The 14,779-nt window shown below is 39.9% G+C and overlaps 1 protein-coding gene across 2 annotated transcripts in view; it reads left to right on the top strand.

Annotated features, from left to right (window-relative positions):
- PHYHIPL (phytanoyl-CoA 2-hydroxylase interacting protein like) overlaps positions 1-14,779 on the top strand; it is a 108,798-nt gene that overhangs the window by 60,329 nt on the left and 33,690 nt on the right. For both annotated transcript variants that reach the window (XM_075216360.1, XM_075216361.1), the window contains exon 2: positions 5,384-5,580. In XM_075216360.1, the coding sequence (XP_075072461.1) occupies positions 5,384-5,580 (197 nt within the window). The remainder of the gene's footprint in view (positions 1-5,383; positions 5,581-14,779) is intronic.

Raw genomic sequence — 14,779 nt, 5'->3', positions numbered from 1 at the left:
ACTAGGCACTTATCAGGATATCATACTTCGGGGAGAGTTTTTATGTTAGTTTTATATTAGTTTTCTCATTTTATTTTTTTTGGTGCTTGGTCATTACTAACCACTTACATTTCCAAATGTAATGGAGGAGGTGTATCAGATAGAGTATTATCATTTAGGGTTCACAGTAGTTGATTTAAGACAAAATGTCTATCGCTGCGTTATAAGTTAATATGGTCATGATGTAACCTATAAATGTTTGAAGATAAGTAATAGAAAACATTTCTTTACACTGACATAGATTGTATTGTGCCATAAACTGCATAGTTCTGTAAGGTTATATTCCTTTCTAGTGTTATATACTAGCGGTCACCAGTCTTGGGCCATGACTTGGGTCATCATGCCATTTTAGGTCCGTGAAATGAAAATTCTTTTTGTAAAAGGATCATGGTTTTAGTGGATTTAAACTGTTAACAGAAAAGAGTGTGTATGGGAAAAAATGGTGTTTTTTGCTGTGCGACCTCTTCAGGAGAAATAGCTATTACTGTGCTTGTGCAATAGATTGCATTATATATCATGATATAATGAAAGGTGGAGGAGCTACTATGATGCACACATGCTGCTTGCTAAGGGTAAACAGACATATGGGTGCTTACTGGCTGATGGGCCTCTAGGTTATCTGCCTAGATCAAACGGTGCCGCGGGGATCTCATAGACATGCCGAGGCCAGGGCCGGTGATAGGCAAGGCGGTGGACTACTTGGTAATTATTTTGGCTTAGGGGTGCCTTGAAAAAGTTATGGAGACCCTAAGAGTGTCTCGAACTGAGAAAGTTTGGGATTCACTGGCCTAGATTATTTTCCATGAATGCCAGCTGTGTCTGTATATACATAGTTCATGGGCATGGGTCTTATATACTGGTGCCTGTAATTACAGACCCCCCCACTGACAGCCGGGGTCTGGTTTCGGACAAGAAACCATACAGGCCCTGGCTCCATGATCAGGCTACAATGGGTTACATTCCAAATTACTGTGTACTTCAGTATTTGTAAAAGGAAACCCTTGTGACATCCTCATTTATGCTAGAGAGACCCTGTAAACCAGGCATCCAATGCATAGCAGTTCTACTAGATCAGTGATGAGCAATACAATAGACCGCACATAACACTTAATTTCAAGAATAAAAAGAAGTCCAAAAACAACTTCAGCACTCCTTTATCGCTCATCCCAAATGCACCCACATGCCCACCTTCTCCCACCACATGCCACTAAGAGCTGTCATTTGCTCCAGAATAGCCCCACATACCCTCAGACCCCCACTTGTCACAAAATGCCCATAATCAAGTGTCATTTTTTTCAACAAATGTGTAACCATACCAAATAAAGTCTTGTATTGCACAGCATTACACTTTTTAATATATGCCCATTATAGCATCCACCCAGAAATACGAAGTATGCGCAGATCCTTACTTATCACCTGAAGCATGAAGCCCCCCCCACCCGCCTGTTTTATCCCTAAATGCAGCACTTGTAGTTCATACAGCATACAGCTACGTTTCCCATCACAACCTGAGAGCAAGGGGGCTTCATCACTTGCTGACAGAGCAGTCGTAGGCTGGGTTAAGCGTCTCTGGATCACCTTGGTGTGGGAAGGCCCGGGGCCGTTGGCCACCTGCTGCCCATCACTATACTAGATCTATGCAAAATAGATTCCGTAGTAATTGCTGTACTCATTACTATTCAATTCAGTTTGCCGTATAAATATAATGGTTACAAAAAACATAAAATATCAGCATTGCTGGACCCCCCTTTACCACCAGACACCTTAGTGGCTGCACCCCCTTTACCCATGGTAAATCAGCCACTGCATATAAGTATCTGGGGATCTGTTTTCCATGTAGTTATTGTTGTTCCTGGACACAGATTGCGATTAACTTAGTTTGACAATTTTATCATAGCTCAGTCTTATAGGAATGGACTATGGCACCATTTTCATATATTTCTCTTTTATTTTAGAATATCTGTAATTGTGACTTTATTATGAATTTCACCTGGGGTTATTTTTTAATGGGAGGGATCCATTTTATAGTTCTTTATTTACTAAGCGTTTAGAATATAGTGATATTTAAATACCTATTCTTAGGCTGTATCTCATACATGTCTATGCTTCTTGTATGTCCAGGAGACTTACAAATTTCTTTTCGGATATCGACTGCTCTTCTTGCAAAGTGGTCGGGGTCGTAATGATGAAATTTGCTGACAATAGCATCACCATATCCCTACACCTGCTGAACAATGACGTAAATCACAGCACTGAGCAGTGGGGCCATGATGACATGAATCGTGCATTCAGACTCTCATATTTGCCCCTTGGAACTCCCCTCTGGGATCTCCTGGAGAGGAGGTATGATGGTTCTGTTTGGCCCTTTGTTTGTAGGTAGAAGAATAATCCAGCTCTATTTTCCTTGTGTCAGAACCTTCCACAGGCATATAATATACTCCTGTATATGTCACTCAGAACAATCCAAGGTTACTTATTTGACTCTTTTGTGTGTAAATTTGCATAATCTATAATCTATGCTTTATTGGCCAGAGAAACTGCTTGAACAATTCTGTTCGCAGTGCTAAGTAATATTTACAGTAGAAAAAAATGAATGGTTCTAATCAAAGCCCCTTGGCTAGTGAAGACTATTGCAGGGTATTGCCTATTTAATTCAAGGACATTGAACAAGCCTATTTAACAAGGAGAACGACCGTACTGCTGCTGTCCTCCTATCTCTATCGCCAGGTGCCCTTCCAGTTCCACTGTGCATGTGTAAACTCAATGCGATAGGTTTGATAATATGGGTGCAGAGACTGTGGTGCAGAACCTTCACTGCGGAACAAACCACTCTCTCGGAATGTCCTGGAGATTCCTATATATCAGAGCGCCTTCCCGGACTCCCGCAGAGTAGTCCATCCTCCCAGATCCCGCTTCAATATCCACTGAAGTGGATGGGGCCTTGATGATGCATTTCCATGTGAATCGCATAATGATATTCCCTGCTGAATAGATAATGCCAACTGTGTTATTACGCTCCCACATTTGTCCCTTGGACCTTCTTTCCGGGATCTCCCAGAGAAAGGGTCCAATAAGCCTGGGTGAAAATAGAATTATGTTCTCTGCACTGTGTCTTTATACGGTGCAGCCAGCAAGCATAAAGAAAATAAAAAGACTTGTGTGTGCATACAGTATATTTTTTAAAAAGTTATTAAACGTAAGTATTAATAAGTCTTAGTCAAATAATTTAGAACTTTCAGTGCTTAGCTCACTACTTTTATTTTAGTGTTTTTCTTATAAAAAAATAAATATAATATTTGAACTCAATAAAGACACTTGTTTGTTCCGAAGAGCCAATAAATAGTCATTTATAATAGAAGATAAAGCCCTAACACTGTAAAGAGAATATTCACAAATGAGACAAACAAATCAGTGTTTTGAGTCCTGTATGGACCCATTGAACACCATATTATAGCATCATTGTGACATTTGTGAGTAGTAACTTCTTCAGCCTTCCGAACGTGTCAGAGCTGGAACTAAACCCATGTCTCCAGCCTTAACATTTCTAACAGCTAACCAAAATATATTCATTCAGGAAATATTATTCTATCTATTAATGTTTTCATAAGCACATGTGTTTTATGAGATCTTTTTCGCTTCCCCCAGTATAAAAATATATATAGTGGACAGTATGCAAGTAACAATGAACATACAAAGAGTCTGTGTATTTAAACAATGGCTGCAGTGATGCATTGTATGAATTCACAATTATCTTTGGTAGAGGAGATCAGAGTCTATGATCCCTTTCAATGCTCATGGAAAGATGCAGGTTTAGCCTAAATCTGTGTTTTATAAATACGCATGAAGTATGTGTGAATAGGTTCACATGTATACTTATAGCTATATCTACATTTTTTTAAATCCAGAATGGTAAGTGCCCAAATTCTGCTATCTTAAAAGACGTGTCTTAAAATAAACTGATTTTTACATTATATTGCATTGACAAAAGCATATTGAGCCTAATGTGGGATTTTTTAGCCATCATAGCAAGTAGACATGTTTTACAGTGCGCAATACATGTTTTTATGCATGTGTGGACGGGTTCGACGTCTCTGAGGAAGATAGACTCTGTGTTCTGGTAGTAAAATCCTGAATCTGACACAGAAATACATGCACAATGACATAGTATTATTATAAAATAATACATGTGGAGAATATGTGTGGTTCTGTTTTCTTATACAGATGTTTGAATATTAAACACAGATTGTAATTTCTCGGCTTATGTCATACTCCGCAAAATAAACAATAAGCAAATGATAATTACTAACATATTTATACTGATAGAATGATGACATTGTATTAATGATTCTCCTGCCTTGTGATTGAACACTTTATAGCTTTATATCTATTTACTGGGATCCACTCTCCTATACAAGCAGTTATTTAGTACGTTATCATTCTGAGTCATGTAAGTACGCAGGTTGCAGTGACTGGCTCCCAAGGGACAGGGATCCTGACTTCTACCCCATGTTCACTGACTGCTTGTCAGTGACAGCAGGCGCTGATCACCTGCCTTATAGCCAGTACCTTGGTCTATCACCCCTACTAGACCGATACGGGAACAGGGCTCAGTGAGTCCTCTTCTTCCACCAGGAACATCTGCATATTTCCAGGCCCATAGAGCGTCTAATCCCACTGTAAGAGTCTGGTATCAGAGAGACGCTCATTGCACGGCAGGGTCTGGAAACTCCATGCAACCATGTGGATGTTCCAGGCCAAGGTGTACTTGCCACCTTTTAGGAGCTATCCCATGACCTTGCACTGCCTTCTTGCTATGGAATATAGTCTTGTATGTATTCTATAATGTGTTTGTAATCAGGAGCAACTGTAAAAAAATTATTTTATGCTCCGTAGACATTAACAACGTTCTAATAAATGTATTTCATGGGAAAATGTGTTTTTTTTTAAAGTGTTTTATCATGAACTCCTTTATTATTACCAGATGACATTAATTCAATTTTTTTTCTTTATTATCCTGTTTGGTCTTTGGCAAATTTATAATCCACATAGCTATTGGACGCATCCTGCTACATCTGGTGTAGTAGAACAGACTTTCGCCCCCCCCCCCCCCCCCATGAGTTCAAAAGCACATGTATCTTGAGATCAGTACCTAAATACGTGCGTATAGTACAGAACGTGGGCTGCCCTCCGAATACGTGTCATTATGAATCAAGCCCATAGTCTGTTTCTCATTTGACATGTTTCTTTTTTTCTAGTCTATAATAAACTTTAATTCTGTATGTTTAAGATGATGAGTTGCATGGTCTAGATTGCATGAATATTGACATGTTTTCTTCACTCCTAGGGAATAAATCTCAAGACAGCGGCATCGCAGAGATGGAGGAGCTTCCTGTCCCTCACAATATCAAGATAAGCAACATCACATGTGACTCCTTCAAGATATCCTGGGATATGGACTCTAAATCAAAGGACCGGATAACACACTACTTTATTGACCTGAATAAGAAGGAGAACAAGAATTCAAATAAATTTAAACATAAGGTAACAAATCACTAAATCATTGAATCTCATGACGTTATCTTGTGTCCCAGAGCTTAAAACATACCCATAGATTGGTAATTAGCAATACAAAATATAGCTACACCAATCGTATTGGCTTGTGCAAACCAATGCTGAATGTATAGATGAGCAAATTTGCACTGTTGATTGTAAGTATTCATTTGTAAAACATCAACCAAGAACCTACACATACTGTGCATCCCAAAACAGAATGGGTAAAGGTCCAGAAAATATTTCATACATATCTTCTTTATCCATTCCGATTGTCATAATATATCTAAGCCTGCCTACACATATTATGCAGGGCTTCAGTGAGAAGCCCTGCTGGGGATACATTGTTATTGCTAATGTACAGTCCGAGAGTGTGAGTGCATTCGAAGGGCACAGATGAAATGGCAAATCCTCAAAAAATACAATAATCATAATTGAAAACATTTTGTAATGCTATATGGGCTACTGAGTAGTATTCTAATTGAATACTGTTAATTTGTTCAGTAATTGCAGTCAAGAGGCAGACAGTAGATTGGTAAGGGACTGGAGAGAAATGGGAAATTAGAGACTGCTGGTACTACAAGGAAAGCTGGGTACACACCTATTTAATCATACTATAAATGCAAGGTCTCTAACGATTTCACCTTCGATTGAAAGCCCCAATAAGCATGTTTATTCATGCGTACACACCTACGCGATTTACCTTTTGTGATCTTCACCTCATCGCCATCTGCTGAAAGAAAAGTAGTTCCATCATTGATAATGATGTTTAGGAACTTTATAAATCCAAATCAACAGAAATGATGTGTTTTGGTAAAATAAAACATGATTATGGAAGCATACACACTCATGTCATATCTGACCAAACGGTCGTGAATAGTGAGAGCTACACAATAATTGCATAGGTGTGTACACAAATGAACACATTTATATAAATATAATTTGCATATAGCTGATGTCATTTTTTAGATCATCTTGTTGGTTTTTCTCAACCAAAGTCTTCCATTTATAAATAAATAGTTCACTTAAAGTAAATATTATTCTATTTCAATATTATTATTAAAATATGTGAGGTTAACAAGAGGACATTTGGCCAGTTTACTCTTAAATTTACAGATAAGTACAGACACTGAGATGTACACACAACTTCAGTGATGTATTTGATTCCTTCAGCAGAGCACAATGCTTGTATAAAAGATAGATTTATAGCTATTTTTTGGGAATCACTCAATGCTATTACCAATTAAAAAAAATGATTTATTGGAATAATAGTTTTTTCATTAATTTTCTCCTATCATCTCTATCCTGTACATGCTCTGCGGCAATAAAATGCATAGTGTAGTCTCTGCCTCATGTACCAATACCCATTCAGATGTTATATCTTATTACTGTAACTGTTAATATAATAACCACATGGACACCATATGTAAATTGGCAAAACGGTCAAAGTTTATTTTAATGAAATTAAACTGACTGACATTAAACTAAATGGTGGCGGTGCAAGCATGGTGGTCACAAATCTAAAAGCAACTCCATGGGGAAGATTATGCTGGAAAGACTTGGAGAATCTTTTCTCTGGCGGGTGATCCTTTCATAGTTAGGGGCTCCAGTTTTTGTCAGAAATAGGGTTTTCTCAGTTTGATAAATAGGCCCACTTAGGGGAATGCACAAACTGAGATACAAAATTGACTGGAATTGCATTGAAACGGAGCTTAAGTTGTAGGATACACTTTAACTTATGACCATACTGAACCTGGTTTTGGCTTTGCCTGGCAACTATAGTGTCATTTTAATTTGCCTCTTGTAAGCTACTTTCATTGATGTTGCATAGTAATGTGCTTGCCAATCCCAACTTACTAATTTCACCATCACCATTTATTTATATAGCGCCACTGATTCCGCAGATCTGTACAGAGAACTCATTCACATCAGTCCCTGCCCCATTGGAGCTTACAGTCTTAATTCCCGAACATACACACACACAAACAGAGACAGAGACTAGGGTCAATTTTTGATAGCAGCCAATTAACCTACTAGTATGTTTTTGGAGTGTGGAGGAAACCCATGCAAACACAGGGAGAACATACAAACTCCACACAGATAAGGCCATGGTCGGGAATTGAACTCATGACCCCAGCGCTGTGAGGCAGAAGTAGTAACCACTTCGCCAAACCATTACTCCTGGATACAGTACCAAACGCCTTGAAAATTTATCTAACCTGAGCCCCATATTGAATTGTCAGCGCTCTGACGACTCAGTTGTGATATCTGCACTTTCTCTACTAAATAACACTAAGCTGCCGATCACTTCCTCATGTGTTAGGCACCAAACTAGTACACCTGACTAACTCATCATAGTTAATATATATTATGTATGTATGTACGTATATATATATATATATATATATATATATATATATATATATATATATATATATATATATATATATATATATATATATTTATTTATTATTTATTTATTTTTTATTTATTTTTTTTAGTTTTTTTTTTTCTTCTAGAAGTGAACTCAGAAAGGCCAATAAATAAAATGCAGTGTCTCACTAGCTTTTATATGTTACTCTCACATTAGGGCTGACAGGGTAAGTCTACAAATGGCTATGATGCCCATAAATGTCACGTCAGGGAGTAAGGTGAGTAGAACCCCCGATTCCCAGTCTTAGTGTGTCACCACTCTTTATTTGTTTGTGAATATTCATCTGTTCATATATAAACCCAAGATATTTTAATAGGTGTCAAAAAGGAATCCCATGTTCTCAATTAGACTTTTCCCTTCCCTCAGGGACTGCCAGCATAGTCTGTGGAAGAACAATTATGTAAAAAGTAACACAAATGTAATTATTGCTAGACTGAATTTACTCCTTTTGGGTGTGTGGAAGTGTTGCTTGTGGAGGGAGATCTCTTAATGGTGGTGACATCATCTGTTTCCTGTAATTGTTTGACATGTCATTCATAATTGCAGTCATTTGTGCTTGTAAACCTGGTATTGCTGTATTTCTGAACATACCTGTTGTGCAGCTGTCACACATGCCCATTCAAGTCATTATCCATTTCACATAGCCTTGCTGCCTCCTGTTTTTTAAATAAACTTAGGATTTCTCACTAATTCTTTATGTGTAATATATAGACTGTTTGAAGGGCTTACTGAACTCGCTCATGCATATTAAAGGTACTGCCTAATTATCAGGGTCTATTGCTTTTGACCATCTGCAGATCATCAGGATTACTAATTTTATCTTAATTAAATTATGACGGAAAATTATACCAGAGTCTCATAGCAGCAGCCATTGTTCACAATGATCTGTCACCTACACAGGAAACCCAACATATAAATAAACAACATGCAAATGTTATGTTGCAACCAGTCAGATTACACCCAGAATGAGATGTTTGCAAAGGAAGGAGAAGGTGCTTTCACCCCTCTATCTAGAAGGAGAACAGAGGCGTGGGATCCATCAGGTTGGGGAAACAGAGCACCATAGTGGAACCACAGACTTTATCTTACCTTGGAGAACTCCACCCAATACTATACTTTAATGGACCAAAAAACAAATAATTTACTAATAAACCCCACTGGTAAAGTAACCCATGTCCCATACTGTCTGGCTGTGCATGGCTTGAATCAGCCTTGACAGAGAAACATTGTATTTTTCACAAGCAGGCAGCCTAGTGGGGGGGGGATGGGGGGTTTGGCAAATCTTAGCCCAGGGGGCAAGACTCCACTCAGCACCCTATTTTAAACGGAAAAAATGCAGACGGCCCAGTAATCCAGTCCAAATTAGCCTATTAGGGGACCGGCACGGGGGGCAGATGGCCCCCCCCCCAGCTCAACTAGACCCTGAGCCAGCCCCATCTTTGGTTCACCAGTGGTGCAAGCTGACAGCCTTCACTGCCCATGCCTTTTCCAATCTACAGACCAGAACATGGAGAGCGAGGCCGTAGGACTCCTCTTATGGAGTAATGAAGTTATAGAATACCGCCAGCATGCATTAGTAACCTTGCAACTATTATTATATCCCTGCAGTTTATCCATAGAAGTAACCTGCAGCTCTATAAGATTAGAATTAAGAAAAATGTGCATTTCCATCTTTCCATCCCTTGGTAAATTTTAATCAGAAGGATATGGAAATTTGTCCTCCAGAAACTGAACCAATCAACATGTAAACTTATACCACCCAGAGCATCACAGTGTAAGGCTACCAGATTCTGCAATATTAACCCACAAATTTATCTTGTAGACACACACTTCTTTTAAGCAACACACGCAACAAATTGCCCTTTTAACACAAAAATACTAAAATGAATGTGATAAATTAGTGTAGTGTATAAAACCTACTGCCAAAAATGTAAAAGGTTTAAATTTGTGGTTTGGAGACCAGAAGGATACTTACTGCAGCAATAATGTGAATGCATGTCATATTCTTTAAGGAAAAAATATATAATTCTATAACTATTTCCCTAGGCTAGGAATAAGAAAACTCATCCTCTAATGGATATGTGCTACGTGTATCCCCCAATGGCTTGCAAGAAACTTTCCAGTGCCAGTCATATATTGCACAGAAATAATCCCCAATTGCCAGGTGTTTATTGCACCAATGTCACCCCACCAATTTACAAGTTATATATTGCGGAGCATGGAGTATGTTTGTTGGGACTTAGATATGTGGCTGGGGAAAGAGGACGAGTAAGAGCAGGGCCATCTTTCCCATTGGGCACGCTGGGCAGGTGCCCGGGGGGCCTGCAGCCCAGGGGGGCCCCGTCGGAGGCAGGAAAAAGAAAACCCTGAAAAAAATGGATGTCGGGCGGGCGTGATGACGTCACGCCCGACATGCACTGCCAGCGCGACAGAGGAGGAGACCAGGGAGGGAGCCTGATCGCCAGCTGACAGCACGGTAAGTATTTTCTTCTATTTTTCAGGGTTTATTTTTTTTTCCTGCCTCCGGAGGGCCCCCCTGGGCTGCAGGGCCCCCGGGCACCTGCCCAGCGTGCCCAATGGGAAAGACGGCCCTGCTCTTACTCGTCCTCTTTCCCCAGCCACATATCTAAGTCCCAACAAACATACTCATGCTCCGCCACTGTTCTGTGTCATGAATTTAGAGGCCATTCATAGCTATTCATAGCTGTAAACGTGATCATCTTTAAAGGAATGACATTTGTTTTGAGGACAGAGAGAAAATCAAGAATGATTGATTTTTTTTAAAAAAAGTTCCCAAGAAATCAGGTAATATCACACTAGTTAAATTACTCTAAAAAGGTTTACAGTATTAATAAATAATCTAATAAATTAAGAATATGAGATTATCTAATAAAATAAGAAATCAACAACCAAGTTAATATTTCAGCATATGATATCAAGAACTCAGCCTAGAAATAAGTATAAAATTATTAAATAAGTGATTAAGTCCATTCACAGACAGTCATCGACTAATCCTACTACTATTCGGATTACTATTATACCAGTCTAAATATCTATATTAAAATATGTAAATACAACATATAGTATATAATATATATGATAATATACAATACTATATAATAATTATTTACTAGTTTTATTGTGTGGTTCACCATATAGAAACTTAGGCCCTCCTTTTTGTCCCAGACAGTCTCTATCCAAGAATGTCTATGAGTCTATTGGTATTGACCCCTATTCCTGAGTCAAGTAGCTACTGTTAGGATAAACTATGATTTATTTCACCTGACCAGTGTTAACTATTGAGAGTATTAATTCATATTTTGTGTAATGTGCAGGCATGCAAATGTTGAAAGCGTCCTTGTGCAGACTCATGTGTCCTTATTCGCTACTCTTAATAATACCCCATTCATACTGCACCAAATTCCCGGGTTTTTGCCGGGGCGAGCTCAAACGACCCGGGTCTTGGTGCAGTATGAATGGTACAGGTCAAAAATCCCGGGTCTAAAAACCCTGGTCTTCAACCCGGGATTTATCGAGGGGTAATTCCCAGGTCGGACCCGGGTTGCCTGCATTATGAATGGTGCAACCCGAGGTTTTCAACCCGGGTTGCACGGAAAACACGCTGATTGGCTGTCTGCCTGTCTCTGGAGGATGATGTCATCGGTGGGAGCCCGTGGAAGATTCGATAAGGAGTTTAGGAGAAATGGTGGATGACATCACCATTTTTCAGCCAATGAAAACTGCTCTGGTGATGACTCCCACAAATTGCCAGGGCACAGACTTGTGCAGTATGAATGGGGTCAACCCGGGAAATTCCCGGGTCCGAGGTGCAGTATGAATGGTGTTTCTGAGCTGGGACGCTCCGAGCCCCGGCAAAAACTCGGCTTGAAAAACCCGGGATATTGCCGGGGCGGCAGTATGAAAGCGGTATTAATGTAACGCTAGCCCCTAGTCCACCCTCACGTCTCTTACTTTAATTAGCCTCTTACTACTATTGTCACTAACTCCTTTGTACTATGTGAATTCGGTGTCTCTATTTACCCTCCTGTTTCTTTTCCCTCTCTATACGCCTACTTTTTCTTTTTTCTCCTTCTTATTTACCTTTAAGTCTGCACTTACTATTGTTGTCCTTAACTTACTTTTTGATGTACTACTTATTCTTCAACTTTTACTTCTCCCTTTTCAATCTGTTTATTCTCAGATTGCTCTAAATTACTGTAAATCTCTTATTCACTCTCTGTTGTCCTCTTTCATCTGTTTGCTCTTTTCCAAAGCACTTTTCTGCCTGCTCACTGTCACTGCTGGCTTCTTCTGACAGAGACTTGTCATATCTCCGTCTCAAGTCTCTTCCTGATCAGATAGGTAGGAGTCAAGCCCGGACTGGGACTAAAAATCAGCCCTGGCATTTAAAGCACACAGGCCCACCTGCTGCGGGCTCCATGCACTATATTGTTGCACACTGATGCTGGCACAGTGCGCGTTGCTGGTGCAGTACAACATGATGTAGTGTGTGTGTGGGGGGGGATATTTATTTCTCTTAATGACCCTAAAACATTACATTGTTAGCACCCCAATTACATCAATAAATACTATAGCAATACATTATTAGTACCCAAATTACAGCAATAAATAACCTCCCACACATACTCATACTACATCAATACCCACCCACATTACAGCAACCGGAATCACCCCCACATTACAGCAACTAGCATCACCCCCCCACATTACAGCAACCGGCATCACCCCCCCCCACATTACAGCGTCCAGCATCACCCCCCACATTACAGCAACCAGCATCACCCCCCACATTACAGCAACCATCATCACCCCCCACATTACAGCAACCATCATCACTCTCCTACTTAGTAGCAATACTAAGCCCCAAACACACTACAACAATGCCACCACAATGCCTCCCCATACTACGGCAATATCACCAATTATACAGGTGCCATTGTAGGAAACCAATGTTTTGCTTTTTTCAAATCTCCCACAAAATAGCAACAACAGAGTACTTACACACACATATAGGTAACAGGTACCCTTTTCCCTCAATTAAATAGTAATGGCAGAATTTTCATGAATCATTCCACATGAATGGAATGGCTCTCTCACAAATACAGGTATATCAGAAAAAACATAACTATTGAATGATCATTTGAACCCACGCGGCCGCATTAAAAGTATTTCCAACTACAGCAAAATGTCAGAGAATAATATATTTTTTTTTACCACAGTAACTGAATATGCGTCTTTTCTATTCATTTTGAATAACACAGTATATAAATTAAGGGGGATAGAGGAGTTGGGTGAGAGATAATTGGATGTGATCCATCAGTTTGATTTAGATAGGAAAAATTTAGATTATTTACCTGGAGACGTCTACCCCCTTGACTTACAGGCAGGGTCGACGAGGAATTTTGGGCCCCGGTACAGTAACTTATTTGGGTCCCCGTTATATTTAACAATGATAGACTTGACTTTGGCAGAAGTTCATATTATACCACACCGTAGTGCTTCCAGTTTATATTATGCCACACCGTAGTGCCCCCAGTTCATATTATGCCACATCGTAGTGCCCCCAGGTCATATTAGGCCACATAGTATTTATTACCCTCAATTCATATTTGGCCATGCAGTAGTGCCCCCAAATCATATTATGCCACAACAGTGCCTCCAAATCATATTATGCCACAATAGTGCTCCCAAATAACATTATGACATACAGTAGTGCCCCCAAGTAACATTAGTGCCCAGACAAAAACTCATTCACAAATAAAAATTGGTACAGCATATCAGATACTGAGGGGCATATTACCGTTTTTATGGTAATGGTGCGTGGAAAAACAGTTAATACTGTAATTTTCTCGCTGGATTTCAGCTCGCAGCTCCCTGAGCCGCGAGCTGAAATCCAGCTAACTACTACCGTAATAACGGTAATAGTTTTTACGCGGCGGGACTTCTGGAGAATTGAATATGCCCCTGACAGTGTGAGTCCCAGGAGCAGCTTAATACACCATTTACAATGCAAACAAAAATAGATATATTGACACAATCACAGATAAAATTTATGACAAGCAGTGTTTTTTCCTCTTAATTAAAAATCTCTGTACAGATAAATATGCAAGAAACATTACAGTGCAATAATGAGCAATACATAGTGTTTTAAACGTCATTGGATACACATTAGTGCCCCCAGTTCAACAAAGGATGGTAAAAAACACATTGCACACGAGAAAATATAGGAACTTACCTAATTATGGCATCCTGTATTCTGTTCTCCTACTGGGCGCGCTGAGCGAGGAGTGATCAGCAGCTGTCAGCTCACACAGCAAGTCGGGAGCAGGGACAGAGGGTAGTGGTCGAAGTGGGGGTATAGAAAATATAAGTGAATGGAGTATGAAGGCTTGTGTTTTATGATGGCTGCATCCCTGACATTCCCATTCTTAAGATGTCTCTCCCTTTACACTTTCTTTTACCTATGCCCCTGCACCATTTTCTCCTTTGTCCCTCTCACATGTCTTCCTGCACCACCTTCTCCCCTGGCTCTCTCGCACCTCTTCCTGCTCCCCCTTCCCCCTGGCTCTCTCACCCCTCTTCCTGCACCTCCTACCCTTTGGGTCTCTTACCCCTCTTCCTGCACCCCCTTCCCCCCTGGCTCTCTCAGTCCTTTCCCTGCACCTCTTCCCCCTGGCTCTCACCCCTCTATCTACACCCCTTTATCCATGGCTCTCACCTCTCTATCTACAACTC

Source organism: Mixophyes fleayi, chromosome 6 (genome assembly GCF_038048845.1).
Source record: "Mixophyes fleayi isolate aMixFle1 chromosome 6, aMixFle1.hap1, whole genome shotgun sequence".
NCBI lineage: Eukaryota > Metazoa > Chordata > Amphibia > Anura > Limnodynastidae > Mixophyes > Mixophyes fleayi.
This window is presented reverse-complemented; position numbering and strand designations above follow the sequence as displayed.